The sequence below is a fragment of the Oryzias latipes genome, chromosome 8, assembly GCF_002234675.1.
Source record: "Oryzias latipes chromosome 8, ASM223467v1".
NCBI classification, from domain to species: domain Eukaryota; kingdom Metazoa; phylum Chordata; class Actinopteri; order Beloniformes; family Adrianichthyidae; genus Oryzias; species Oryzias latipes.
Window position 1 is genome coordinate 14,219,782 of NC_019866.2, and position 13,696 is coordinate 14,233,477.

The 13,696-nt window shown below is 43.1% G+C and overlaps 1 protein-coding gene across 3 annotated transcripts; it reads right to left on the reverse strand.

Annotated features, from left to right (window-relative positions):
* Positions 1–2,162: 2,162 nt before the first annotated feature.
* Positions 2,163–12,851, reverse strand: LOC101170519 (nucleus accumbens-associated protein 1). Of its 3 annotated transcripts, none has more exons than XM_011478303.3 (8): positions 12,471–12,851; positions 9,563–9,721; positions 8,914–9,195; positions 8,197–8,827; positions 7,912–8,079; positions 6,659–6,764; positions 6,424–6,521; positions 2,163–5,222 (listed from the first exon to the last, which is right to left on the reverse strand). In XM_011478303.3, the coding sequence occupies exons 2-8, from the start codon at positions 9,686–9,688 to the stop codon at positions 4,912–4,914; spliced, it is 1,722 nt and encodes a 573-aa protein (XP_011476605.1). In that variant the 5' UTR covers positions 9,689–9,721; positions 12,471–12,851; the 3' UTR covers positions 2,163–4,911. The 3 variants fall into 3 exon arrangements, with proteins under 3 accessions (XP_011476605.1, XP_011476604.1, XP_020561042.1); XM_011478302.3 differs by having other exon boundaries at positions 7,912–8,082; positions 12,471–12,850; XM_020705383.2 differs by lacking the exon at positions 12,471–12,851 and adding an exon at positions 11,987–12,157 and having other exon boundaries at positions 7,912–8,082.
* Positions 12,852–13,696: the final 845 nt, after the last annotated feature.

Genomic DNA, 13,696 nt, shown 5'->3' on the forward strand with positions numbered 1-13,696 from the left:
TAATGAGATTACATTTACTGTTTTCTATTGTTCATTACTTTATTTGGATGTGTTGAAGAACAGTCTAAAATGTTTTTGTTTTTTTATAGGGCTCACTTTTAATATTTTAGCATTAAAAAAAGACCCAAAAAGTTGTTTAAAATGACTATTTCTGGTCATTCTAATGCATTGAACTTTTGGGATGTGGCACTGATGACTGTTGCACAATTTTGCTTTAGGTTTTTTAAATGAAATAACTGAGTCACAAACATGAATTCTCCTGGTTTCTTTTCTGAGGGCATTTAAAAGAGCATAAATGCTTAAATCATAATAAGTACGGAAATGTTTTAAAAGCAGTATATTTGTTTCAGCTGCATATTTTCTTATGGAAAGGATAAAAGTGATTCACTTTTTGATGGTGAAGTGAAACTAGTGTTTTGTTACTGTATGGTCTGTGAAAAGAGGAAGAAAACCCAATTCTCACAGTCTTTGCTCAGATTTTCTAAAGAACATGAACAAAGGCTTTTTTTTCTTTTCCTTTTTTGCTGTTGCGTGCAGTCTGCTTATCTTCTAAATATGGTGTTGTGGTCAGTCTGACCCGAAAGTTAGAAAACTGAAAGAACTGTTGGCTAAAGCAAGTAGCAGAATGGAAAGACAAAGCTCTGTCCTGACAGTTAGTCAGTTTTTTGCAAACAAGCCCCAGACATTATGTTTATTCACACATAGGGTTAAACCCCTGTAATCGAAACTACTGATTTGACTAAAAAATGTCTTAATTATGTAAATCCTCAAGATGCAGACCACTTGCCGTTTAGAAAGTTTTGTCTTTAAACGGTTCCTTTTGTTCCTATTTTGATGGCACAAATATTACTTCATACATGCAGATTTGGGAAACACACGCTTTATACACTGTGGATATAGGCAGAAAAGTCTGTTTGGTGAGAACAAAAATGACAAAAGGAGGGAAAATGAAAGCTGCAGCAGAAGAATTGACCATGAATGTCTGCAGCACCATCTACAGTCAGAAGATTGCAAAATCCGACAGTGGATTGGTGATCACTCCCAGTTCCAAATGCTCTGCTTTTCTGAGTAAATATACACAAGAAAATTGTAAAAGAAAAGAAACATTTTGACTTAAAATGCATTAATACATTCTCATTTTTAAGAACATCCATGAGGAGCCATGCAGCAGCAATGTTACATTTTTAGGTTTTATTTTTTCAATAATAAATAGCCAAATGCAAGAACGCAGGGTTGTTCATAATTCAAAACTTTTGTTATTTTTAATTATTCTTTTTGGGCGCTTATCCTGTTTTGGCTTACACCAGCAGACAATTGATCCAAAAAGAAAGGCAATATGGAAGACAAAACCCCTTGTTACTGTTCAAAAACAGCACAATGTATTCATTAACGTCATTCGTCGTGCAAATGTAAAAGATTAAAGTGAGTCTGTAACTAAATATAGTAGTGTAGTATAGTATGACTTCTATGTCAAAATACGAATATTTCTATTAATGACATACAATAGTGCAACTTTTTTTTTCCAATTTATAATTTTGCAAAAATTAATTTCTTGAATTTAGTTTATTTATTTGAGACCATATCTCCTCCTCACTCATTATTACTAATTTTCAAATTATTTATTTAACATTTTTTAATCATTTAAGGACCCAGTTAGATCACGTCAATGCAAGGGTGGGGTCATCTAAGATAGCACAAGGGTTAAGAGTGCAATAATTTTACAAAAATGGATGAGTAATGACAAAGATGCACAATGCATTGCTCAAAAGACTTTCATTGTCTAAAATATTTTTTTTAAATCAATGAATAAATAACTGAAATATGTTTGATGTGTATATACATATATATTCTGTTTTTATTGTTTGACAAAATCCAACCAACATTTGCATTACAATTTTAGGAATACCTCTTAACCCTTGTGCTATTCAATGGGATCAAGATGACCATTGACGTGTTCTCCCTACCATGACAAAGGTGGATAAAGGTGGAAAGATCATTGAAATCATTGAAGAAAAAAGGTTCAGCGCACTGTCTAGTGGGGTCTAGGTGACCCAACTCCCAATGTTAAAGTGCCTAGGATAGCACAAGTTAAGTTTACAGCTTTGGAAAATTCCAGGAAAAAAAAAGTTTTTGAAATGATCCAGGTATTAAGGAGTCCCAGAGAAATTGTTACAAATGTTTTATTGAGATATTCATTAATTGATCCATGTCGACGTTTTCTCTATGATTTGCATGTCTTTATTTTACAGTCAGTTTCATATTAATGTGCAATTACCTTGGATAATGTTGGGTCACAGTTACAGGGCTTTCACAAAGTTATTGGCACTTGGAACACAGAAAGAAGGATGAGCAGTACACGAGGTCCACTGGCGCTACAGGGTTACAGAGGCCAAAGAGCAGGGGCTTGGAAAGTTGGCAAGACTGGTTACTTCCAGGTTGTGAGGAAAGCTGTGTTTCTGGGTAAATATATGTCATGCTGCGAGTGCACAACAAACAATTCCATCTGTGTCTCTATATATAATATACAGTATTTATCTTTACATATATATATTTATATATGTACTGCTTAGTGACAAAATAAAGACTCCTCATACTGTGCCACACCTTTTCCATTCAAGTGTGTGAAGGTCTAGTTTGTTTCTTTATAGTAAACGGAGTACATAAAAGAAATGAGCTGGAACTAAAAAAAAGCACTAAAGTTCCCAAACAAGCACAAATAAAACACGGCTGCCGCTCATACACACAATAAATATGAATTCATGTGCACGTAAGATCTGAGCAACCTGAAGGCTGAGCATTCAGACGTACCACACTGACACCTCCAACCTTATGGAAAAAGAGGCACTGAATCAGTGTTTTGAGCTTGTAGTGTGAATCAGTATTTATTGACAAAGTTACAGGGGAATTTCGGAATTTGAGTTCTGATGAGGCTGTTCCAAGCCCCACTAAAGCTGATTTGGTGGGTTACCAGCTTCTTTAAGATTAACAACAGGTACTTCATCTTTGTTCTGAAAATACACAAGTCAGTAAAGCCTTTCAGAATGGAGTTTTAGCACATGTATCATGCTTTGAAATATGTGTTCAGCCAGGAAAAAAAGCATTTTATAGAAGATATCACATTGAAAGGGAAGCATCGATTCCTTCAGTCTTTCTTAGGAAAGCAGGACCTCATTATCAAGGAAAATCTATTCAGTTGTTCTTTTGAACATTTTACGTCCAATCCGTCCACTTTATTCCAACTGCTACACGAACCACTGCTGACCCACAGGCCACTATGCGTTTAAAAAAAAAAAACAATAATACGGCGACAGAAAGGAAGAACACTTGGGAATAACCTCAGTCGTCTTGGGATATTTACATTTACCACAAACAAAGCTCCATCTTAACAGGTTTGATTGCTACACAATGTCTCTCGAAAGGTGCACGAACCTCTGGTTCTTCTCGTTTAAGGTGCAGAAGCCACGACTCTACTGCTAATGGAAGGTGCAAAAAAATCCATTTTCAAATCCAAAGGAGAGAAAAAAAAGAAAAGAAAAGGCCATTCGCAAACAGACAGATGGGCAACTCAGACATCTGCTCGACACAGACTCGCCTCCCCTACGCAGGCGCTTACAGATAGTAGCATAAAATCAGTTTTCTTCAAGTAATATCTTCAGATGCCACTGCCCTCACTGGCTTCGGCTTTGTTTGAAATCTCAATTTAAAAGGCACATTCCATTGTTCATTAATCCTTAATTTTTCTTTTTTTAAATTTATTTATGATTTCTGTACAAACGCAGGTTGAGTTCTTGAATACATAGAACCTTAATGTTTCTACAAGTATTCATTCAAATTTGCAAGCCAGTGTTCTGCTCAAAGATTCTGAAGCTCCCTAACCTTTAAAGAAAAAGTGATCCCAGACAAACCCCCAAAATCTGTCTGACTCTTGCTTTTAAGCTAGCCAGCAGAGGATGAAATGCATCAAATATAGCAGTTCCACTGCTCATTCCATCACTATGAAAGAAAGATAAAAATAAACCCACAGGCTCCTATGATGAGGCCGCTTTGTTACACTCCTGCAAAAATAGCGCTTTTCCTTTCATTTATTAAACAAGAGCTCTTTAAAGAAAAGCCCAACGGTGAGATTTTAAAACAATCCCTCTCGCGCTCTGTGCTCACGCCGTCTTCGGCATGGGTACTGGTATAAATATAGTTTGTCTTCTAAAAATACAACCTTTTTTGATAACCTGTAGCCCCTTCTTTACAATCATCTTGGTAAAAAGCTTTGTTCCTCTCACTTTTCACATCTCAGACAGAAAACATGCAAAAAAAAAAAACAACAAAAAAAAGTAGAAAACAGAGATGGGCATTATTCTGTAGGATACAGCACAGTGAAACATTTGAGGGGTCTTGAGAGGGCTGAGGGGGGGATACAGTAACACTTGCAGGGTGTCAGGGAGGGATGCAAGGGGAGGAAGAATAAGTAGTGTTAATGTTGCTTGAATATTGTCTCTTTTTTTTGTTGTTGTTGGAATTTTTCCCGAGGCTGGGAAACACCACGTCAGGCTTGCATAGAGAGAAATGCCACTGACTCTGAGGTGCATCAAACCTCCGATCCCAGCCCCTTCCTCTTCCTCGGGCTGCCGATAGCTCCTCACACCACCTCCCCCTCAGGGAATGTATTTATCAAGCAAGAGCGGGCGCACTTGCACACCTTGGAAGGACAAAGAGAGGGGCAGCCCCCCCTTGCACTCCGTTTATGAGTCATAGAAAGCAACAAATGTGAGTTTTCATGTCCGGGTTATATAAGAGCAGCAGCTGTTGCTCTAAGCAGTGCACTACAGGCAGTCGAGATGTGAGAGATCAGCGAAAGAGTGAGGAGGCAAGCGCAGCTGGGGATTACTGGTATTTGCCGTTCCCCGGGCTCGGCGTTTAGAACAGTGCTCCCCCCTCACCGCCCACGCCCGGTAGAGATTCCCCCGATGAGCCGCCCGACTCTACGCTGGCACCGCTGGCGGCCTCCAGTGCCGCGGGGTCGAAGCTGGTCTCCGCCCCCAGAGCATCCTCCGCTGTTTTGACGCCGTCGGGAAGGAAGGCGGAGTAGGCGTCACTCTCGGCCATCAGCAGCTTTAGTTTGGGTATCCAGCTCTTCCGCACCACACGCCGGGCGTTAGTGCACATGTCTGCTGCGATGGCGTTCATCTCGCTTTCTTTGAAGCTGGTCGCGAAGTTCTGGCAATAAACTGGCATGAAGAGGGAAAAACAACTTTTAGTCATGACTACAATCACAAGGCAATTACATATACCGGTACTCTTTTCAGAGACGCTGATCCTACATTAGTAAAGGTTACTAGCTTTGAAATTTTTGGTTTAAAACAAACATAGAAAGAGTCCAAATTAAAAGTCAGAGAATGTGGGGTCATCTACCTTCATTTTTGCAAGTTGCAAAAGACTGTGCTTTTGGCGTATATGTCACATTTTTTCACATGGTTTAGCAGGGGGTGAGACTTATGCGATTTTTTTTAATAAATAGCAACAACCGCAAGAGGGCTGTGTGTGTGTGTGTGTGTGTGTTAGTATTTGCTACTGACAGCACTAGAGAAGAAGAAGAAGCGCCGCTCATTTATGTTCCAAAGAGACACAGGAGGAAGAATGCAACAGATTTAGTGATTTGAAGTGATATAAAGAGCTTAGTTGACTTGTTAGCGTGTTCTTTATGCTATGGCTATGCTATGTTTCGCTAATATACAAGATTCCTGCCATGATTCATGAAGCTAAATAAGCATCAATGTGTCATTGTAGTGAAGCGTGCATACAGTCAGTCTATTATTGTTCTCTTTCGTTCATATGAATTTCCTTGTGTCTGTATTTTGGTAAATACACTTCTCCCAAAAGAGGGATTTATATATGACTTTTGTCTTACTCTTTATGTATTGTCTTTTGGCTGCTGCAACTTTTATTCTGGAGCGACTGATAATCCAAAAAATACTGTAGTTGATAATAGGCTAATAGGAACCATTCATCCATTTCTAGACCCTACTGGGGTTGCTGGGGCCTATCCCAGCAACTGTCAGGTGAAGGCAGGCTTTCAGCCTGGATGGGTCGCCAGTCCATCCCAGAAATACATATAAAGACCAACACTTTTTGTTATTCTGGTGGACAGAAGATGTGGAGGTTTAAAGCCGGGAGGTGGGGTTGTATGTTAGTTGATAAAAACCATTTTGCACAACGACACAAACAAATATTTGGAAAATTGTAAATAGTTTAGTGGAAGTTTGCCTGTTTTTTACGCATTTTCATGCTGTTTTGACCTCATCTTTGCTTAACTTTTGAATTGATACATTATTTTAACCTATACAATTTTGAAATTTGTTATAAAACATAAAGAAATGACACATACTGAATTATGGTTTAATGTAACAAACAAATCTGTCAGAGGCTCACATTTGACCGCGTGGAGGACTCTGTTGTCCAGAGGCTTGCGGCTCGGGTCGTTGGTGGACGAGCGGATTCCGGTTCCACAGCTGTTGGCCAAAGTGTTCCTGCGACACCAAAGCAGCAGTGAGAAGCGTAGGACAAAAGACGGCAAGAACAGCTGCTCTGCTCTTTTCTACACACGGCAGACAAAAACCTGAACATGAAATACTGTCAGAAATAGACGCAGACGGGACGAACGCACCTGTCAAAGAAGGCAGCCAGCAGCCTCCTGAGCAGAACTTTGTGTCTGGTTCCTGCGCTCACGTGACAGTTCATGAGCTGGGCTCGCGATATGTACACAGAGGTGCCTGTAAAGCAACCACAACCCAAGGATATTACTTCAATTATCTATTCAATTCAAAATAAGACATTTAGACTTTTATTTTGTGATATTTTACCACATAATTTCAGGCAACAAAACTGTTTAGTGACGTGAAATTAATATATTACCACAACTGCAGCCTACATCCACCTTTCTGTCAGTTTTCACATTTATGGTTTCATTTTTTGCCTTCCCAAATACTACCCTTCTTTTGCTAATCTCGAATTGACTAAATCACAAATTTAAAAATCGATATGGATTTCCCCGTTGAAGTCTTTTTGTTTACATTTTGATGATGTGAGTTTTCCCTACACCCACCCACGCACAGTATTGTTAAAGAAAAGTAGCTTGAAGCCATCTGAGGCTTCATCTCAGCGTGTCCTTGACATGAACGCGTCGTGAAACATTTGCAACATGGTCCTGTGACGGTGCAAGGCTGAGTCATCTGAGGACAGCTTCCTCTAAATGAGTCTTCACATCACACTGCATTTCACTTTGACCTGTCCAACAAACATGGGAAGTGTGTTTCTTTGCAACTTTTGTGAAGAAGTAAAATTAAATTAAAAAAAAAAAAAACGGCCAGACTCAAAGTCAGAAAACACCAGGCTTCATTAAAGTAAATATTCATTGCTAAACACGGTAGTGTTGTGTTGATGATTTGGGCTTAAATACCATCCGTCAACTCCTCTGGAAATCGAGAAAATGAGGATTTCAGACTCAAATGTAAACACGTGTGGTGCGTTCAAGAACCCGCTCTGCGTGGTTTTATGAACACCGGTTGGGTTCACATCTGACCGGCGCCACACATACAGGCAGCAACAAGGAGAAGATTCTTCTTCTTTTGCGTATTTACTGTTTATCAGTGTTTGTCTGCCACCTACAACAGGAAGAGGCTCGGTGTGTAAAGTCAAAGCAGTTCTAATCCCGCAAATCTCGCTCCAGACATTTTATTATTATCCGTCACAACTAAAAGCTTAAATAAAAACATGTTTCATCATGTTATGGATTTTTGCTTTCTTTTTCATTTTTACACTTCCTTTTTTTTGTCCCCGTCAACTTTTTGGGGTGTTTCCTTAATATTTAGCTTAATATTTAGAAGTGGAATCTTCAGCGGTAAAACTGTGCACACATACCTGAGACTAGCTCGAGTTTCTCAGCAGGGTCTCCTTCCTCGTACAGTTTGGGATGGCAGCGGTTGCCAATCTGAGCAATGAGTTCTGCAGGAAGACAAGTGAGATCCCGGCCTCGCATCCGCCCCCGCGTTTCCGTGTGGTCCGGCAGGGCTTCCACACGCTCCCCAGCTGCTGCAGAAACGCCCACATTATGCTTACATGCACCGTGTGTTGCGGCCTATGACTGTGCAGTCTGGCCTCTGCACGCAAAAAAAAAAAAAATTTTTTTGAAGATGTGGCGATTACCTGCTGCGCCCATGTTGAGCATGCTGTACATGGTGTACATGTTACATATTTGTCTATAGTGCTCTTCAGCGCTCTCCTCTGTTCCTTCCTCTTCTTCTTCGTCGTCGTGGTAGCTAATGGGCGAGTCACTGGCGTATGTACTCATGGTTCCAGGGCTGGCGCCGTCCGACAAACCAAGCGCCCCTGCGGAGCTCCCGTTAGTGCCGGCACTGCCGCCCATCGCCCCGCTGGCCACCATGCCCGCCAAACTGGTTGTGGAGACACCCATACCCATAGCAAGGCCCAGAGCTCCGGGGCTTTGGATAGCACTGCCTCGCGCAGCCTCCTGAGAATAACGGGCCGTCTTTCTAGCTCCTCCTCCTCCGCTGGAACCCAACCCTCCACCATCTCGGCTGCTTCCCCCCTCCCAAAGGCGCTTGGCTACGGGAGTGCAAACCACAGAGTAGGGAGTAGCTGCCTCCGGCTGGCTGGCTGGCTGTTCCGTCTTCACCCGAGATACCAGAGGTAGAGGTGTCAGGCTGGAGGCGGGGCGGCCTGCACCGTTACTGGTCTGTGTGACAGGGCTCTGGGGCTCCGAGGGCGGGGCCTCCTCTGCATGGAGACCCTGGGAATCACAACTAGGGGAAGACACCTGGAAATTCACACAATACAAAGACTTAAACTACCCAGTCAGAATCGAATAACCCTTCAGAAGCACAAACATTTGCGCATCTCCACCTTGAGGAAGAATTCCGTCCCCTTTTCCATGATTTGCTGGATTTGAAGGAAGCCAGCGGTATACATAAGGAGGAACTGGTCTCCCACGGTCATGCTGAGACGGCCCGTGTAGCAGAAAGACAAAATCTGTTGGAAGCTCTGGGGCTGCACAGCGGGGGGGAGCTCCACCACTGTTGGGTTTATCTCACTGCTGCTGCCACCAGCACCATTGCTGCTGCTGCTGCTGCTGCTGAAAAGGTCTCGGAAATAGGAGCTACTTGCTGCCAGAACAGCTCGATGAGCCTGTGGGAATGAAAGGCTGGGTAAGTCTTTACATTCATATAATGTAATACACTAAAGTCTTTCTGGTCAGAAACTTGGCAACATGTTGCCTTTTCCCTGATCTTTGATGGAAAACAAGGCAGTTAATTCTTTTTTAACCGAGGTAAATTATATACAAAAAAGAAACAGATCTAGTTTCTAATTTTTTTTACATCCCACTTAACTAACTTCTTTTGGGAACATGATGACCTTCACTTTTTCATACCACATAACCAGTGAAGAGTATCAAAACTGTTTGTTTGCACTCCAGCTTTGACTTCTTAAATTCTACTCTTTTCTTTTTTTCCCCACCGAAAGCCCAAAATGCATCTGGACATCTCAGAAGTACCTTGAATGCATGGCCCTTGACCACAACGGACACGTCACAGTACAGGCCCTGCAGCCGCTGCTCGTTCAGACACTCCAAAACATTGTTGCCAAAGTTTGGGATCGCCATCTGGAGGGTCTGGGCCATTGTGCGCCTACGCACAGCACCAAAGGGTTTTTGCTGGGGGGAGAGACAAAAGAGAAGAAGGACAACAGAGAAAGTTAAATGTCAGTCAGGTCCACCATTAAACTTTCAGTAAACACGGCGGCACCGAGGGGAAGTTGTTGTTCTTTTTATTTATCTGGAACAAAAGTGCAATCCGGATCTTAGTGAAGTTGTTGAGCTGTGACGCTGGAACTCTGATTTATGGACTCAGCTTCAGACAATTTAAAAAAAATAAAAAGAAGAAGAAGATTCACAACAATGGGAGGGGGAAGAGGAGCTGAAACGAAACAAAAAAGCCCACAGAGGACAGAAGAAGAGGAAAACAGGTGGGGAATGTCAGGATCTTTTGAACAGACGATGAAATGGCTGATAGTGTTTCACTGGCTCAAACTCCTTCAAAACATTTAATCTAATGGATCCTGTAAGCGAGACGCCAACCAATTACAAAAAAGGGAACATTTTGGGAGAAAAGCCATTATAAGAGTCACATACCTCATCTATTAACACATGCCTGCAATTTATACATTTATTGAGAACTCACACTTCTTTAATAGAACTTTGCTGTGGCTCTTTTTCCTGAAGACAGACTTCAGGAAAGTGTGTGTGATCTAAACAGCAACCACATTCAAGTTTCAATTCATCTCAGTCAACAGTGGAAAGCAAACATACCCTTGCCCTGTACTTCTGTTTCAGGGAGTTCCATGACGCCTGCTAAATTTGACTGAACCAATCCTGTATACCTTTTTTTGGTTTTTGTTTTCCGAACACTTCATTCTGCACAGTGTTGCTTCATTGGCGTTTCAATCTGCGCGTCCTCAGTAACAGCGTACAACTGATCCATTGATCCGCCGCCGTGGCATTTTATTTCCCACAAACCTTTAGCTCAAGCATAAGACCAGTCATGAGCATTTTCATATAGACAAAGAAAGGGGGAGACAAAAAAAAACAGCCTTGCACAGCACTAAAATATGCAAGCATAGTCAGAGCTCCTTTTCCACGGTGATGCTTCATCGCTTAAACGTGTTGCATGACTGGACGCTGCACTAACATGCAGATAACACATCAGCGCGGGACGCTTTGAGGCCGAAGCCCACCCTGCCAGGGTTACACTTTGGTGTGTGACAGACAGACCGACCGACCGACGGAGGCCGGGGCAAGCCGCCACCCCCCTCCTCCTCCTCCTCCATCATATCCGAAGCCTTTCATTTGGGATCTCGCCAAGCTCCAGGGTAAAGAGAAATGCTCTCTTTGTCTCCGTCTCACCCAAGCTCCCTCTCCCTCATACTAAAACACAGATGCGCGCACACAAACTCAAACAAACCCACAAAAGGCACACTGACTCACACACAGACATTAGACAATACTGCTTGTTTACAGTTTGGCGAGCTGCAGTGAATACACATGCATGCACAGAAACACACACACACACACACACACACACAGAAAGAAGGGTGTGTTTGCACAGTTTGCTTTGATGGCTGGGGTGTGTGTATTTATGCATGACAGATCCTCTCAGTCTTTACGCCATTAAATATATAGGATGCAGAAAGATATTTCACCCAGCTAAGAGAAGAAAGTAGGTCAAACCTGCTTGTAACATCCTGAAGACTTCTCTTTTTAATAGAATAGCACTGTAAGGCTTTAGCAAATGTAGATTGGAATTTGCACAGGTTTGTATCTGCAAACAGCACATGATGATGGTCACATGAGATTAGTGGTGCAGCTGACATGAATGCCTAATGTCTATAGGCATTTCCTGCTTCTCCTGAGACCGTGCATGCCTGTGCTGCTCCCTCATGTCAGGGCACAGCCGGGAGGGGGTTCTGATTAGTCATTCCATGTTCACAAAGCATCTCAACTTCTTCACTGCACATCTGACTGAAAGTCTTCCTCCACATCCACGGTGGGGGTTGAGGTAGGGGAGAGAAAAAAAAGGCGCTTCTGGGGGATGGAGGGGAGGGAGCAGCATGGATGCTTCAGGAACTCACTCAGTCAGTGATGCCCGGCTAAAGTCGAGCAGCCTTCCGGATGTCCCTCTTTTAGGCGGTGCTAGCCGGTAAGCGGCCGCAGTTTGGCTCTTTTCCCCGGGGGTGACGGGACGGAAATGTCTCGCGCCCACTCCCCTCCGCGACAGGGCCTATAGAAGGTGGCTAACGGCTAAGCTAAGCCTTGCTAAACATTTTCTGGGTTCGCCCCGTCCCACTAACAGCCCGGCTTCACAATGTGGCGCGTGACCGCGACACACAGGCTCCTCTACTGGGGGGTGGGGGGGACACTTACCGTCCGAGAGGACGAGGTAACCGAGCCGCCGAGCCCTGTCAAGCCCGAAACGTTGCTTATTTTATTATTTTGGTGATGGGGGGAAACGCCGCCCCTGCCATTCTCCGCTCTGCCGACATCAACAGGTCATCCCAGGACACGCAGCAGCCGAGGGCGAGCCCGACGGAACCAGTGCGGCACGGTGCGTGGGGGGCAGGGGGGGCACAACAAGGCACAATTCTTTGCTAACGTGCCAAAAAAGGAAAAAAAAAAAAACTTGCTGCGGACGCATTCTCGCATATTTTGTTGGCTTAAACGCTTCAGTCCCGCGGGAGAGTTCATTTAATATTCCTCAAATGGTTTGTCTGAGCAGGTGGGGATGAAGAAAGTTTGTTTTTGCTAACCTGGACCGGTCCCCCTCACTCCCATAAAGTTGAATCATCCCATGCCCATCCGCTTTGACCCCCCCGCGCCGCAGCCGCAGCCAGCAGCACGAGACACTTACCACCTCGCCGGGAAGCTGATGCGCGGCGTTGGTTCAGTCAGAGGATGGCACGCGGCGCTTTCTGCCCCCGTGTTTCCTCGCTCCAGGCAGCCATTTAGTGCGAGCGGAACGGCGATAGCAGAGCCATCGAGGGCGGTGCGGGACCCCGGGGGATTGCGGAACACAGAGCCACCGATCGCGCAGAGCAGAGGAGGAGGAAGACGAGCATGGCACGCTCGTCATTCAATCGCATGGTCGTTAATCGGAGCGCAGCCTCAATTTGGGGAGACCTATCCCACGGCGCAGACTGCATGCGCATTGGCACACAGGCAGAGCAGCAGCAGACTGCAAACCGGCGCTCTCTACGCGAGGAAAAGTAGGCCGACGGCGTGGACTTGTTTAACCCGGGTGAACCAGTCTGGCTGTGCTAGTGATTAATGTAATAACTCGTGAGAACCAAAAGCAGGCTATGAGACTTCCTGGACACACATATATGCCGGACTGGCTCAAAAATAGGCCTTTAGTTGCAGTAAGTGTGGCTCATGGAAACAAACTGAGTGAGACTTTTTTTTGTTGTTGAAATGTATTTACAACAGAGAAACAAATAGCTTAATTTCTAAATATATCAAAATCAAACTATTCAAATGTCATCTTTAGATTTATAATAAATTTGCTTTAAATGCTCAAACAATCTGTTAATTTGTGGAAACGCAAATATAAAATTTAAAAAACAATGAAAAGTTTGCATTTTGGCTTTTAAGAGGTTTGTTTTTGCCTTGTTGTCATAGATGAAATTTCATATGCGTAAAGAAAATACAAATAAAAAAACGATTTTTTGTTAAAAAATGTAAAATAAACAAATTAAAACACTTAACTTAACAGCTGTTCAATCTTTAGTGTGGATTATTCGCATAAAATATCTTAACTCCTTATGAATGTATTAACAACATCTTTAAGCATATCAGTCGTTTTTCAGCATAAATAGTTGTATTCAGGGAATCTGCTCCTTTTTTATGCCACTGGCTCTGATCTTCTCTCATTCACATCGCTCAAGCACAGGTTAAATGGAACTAAAGGAAGAGAGTGAGCAGAAATGGTTACAACACCTTTCTAAGACTCTCTTTTGCTTAAACTTTAGTTGCATATATATTCACTCATTCATTCATATATACACTATAACAAAGCATCCTCCCCTGCCTGCAAGCAGAAGCTAGGACTGCTCTGCTCAGAGACATGCACATGCAATG

What these genes read in the sequence shown, in the direction of transcription:
- LOC101170519 (XM_011478302.3), bottom strand. Translation starts at nt 9,688, where the DNA reads ATGGCCCAGACCCTCCAGATGGCGATCCCAAACTTTGGCAACAATGTT. An exon ending in GCTCAACATGGGCGCAGCAG is followed by an intron (nt 8,083 to 8,196) that starts GTAATCGCCACA and finishes GCGTTTCTGCAG; the next exon opens with CAGCTGGGGAGCGTGTGGAA. An exon ending in AGTCCTCCACGCGGTCAAAT is followed by an intron (nt 5,223 to 6,423) that starts GTGAGCCTCTGA and finishes TCTTCATGCCAG; the next exon opens with TTTATTGCCAGAACTTCGCG.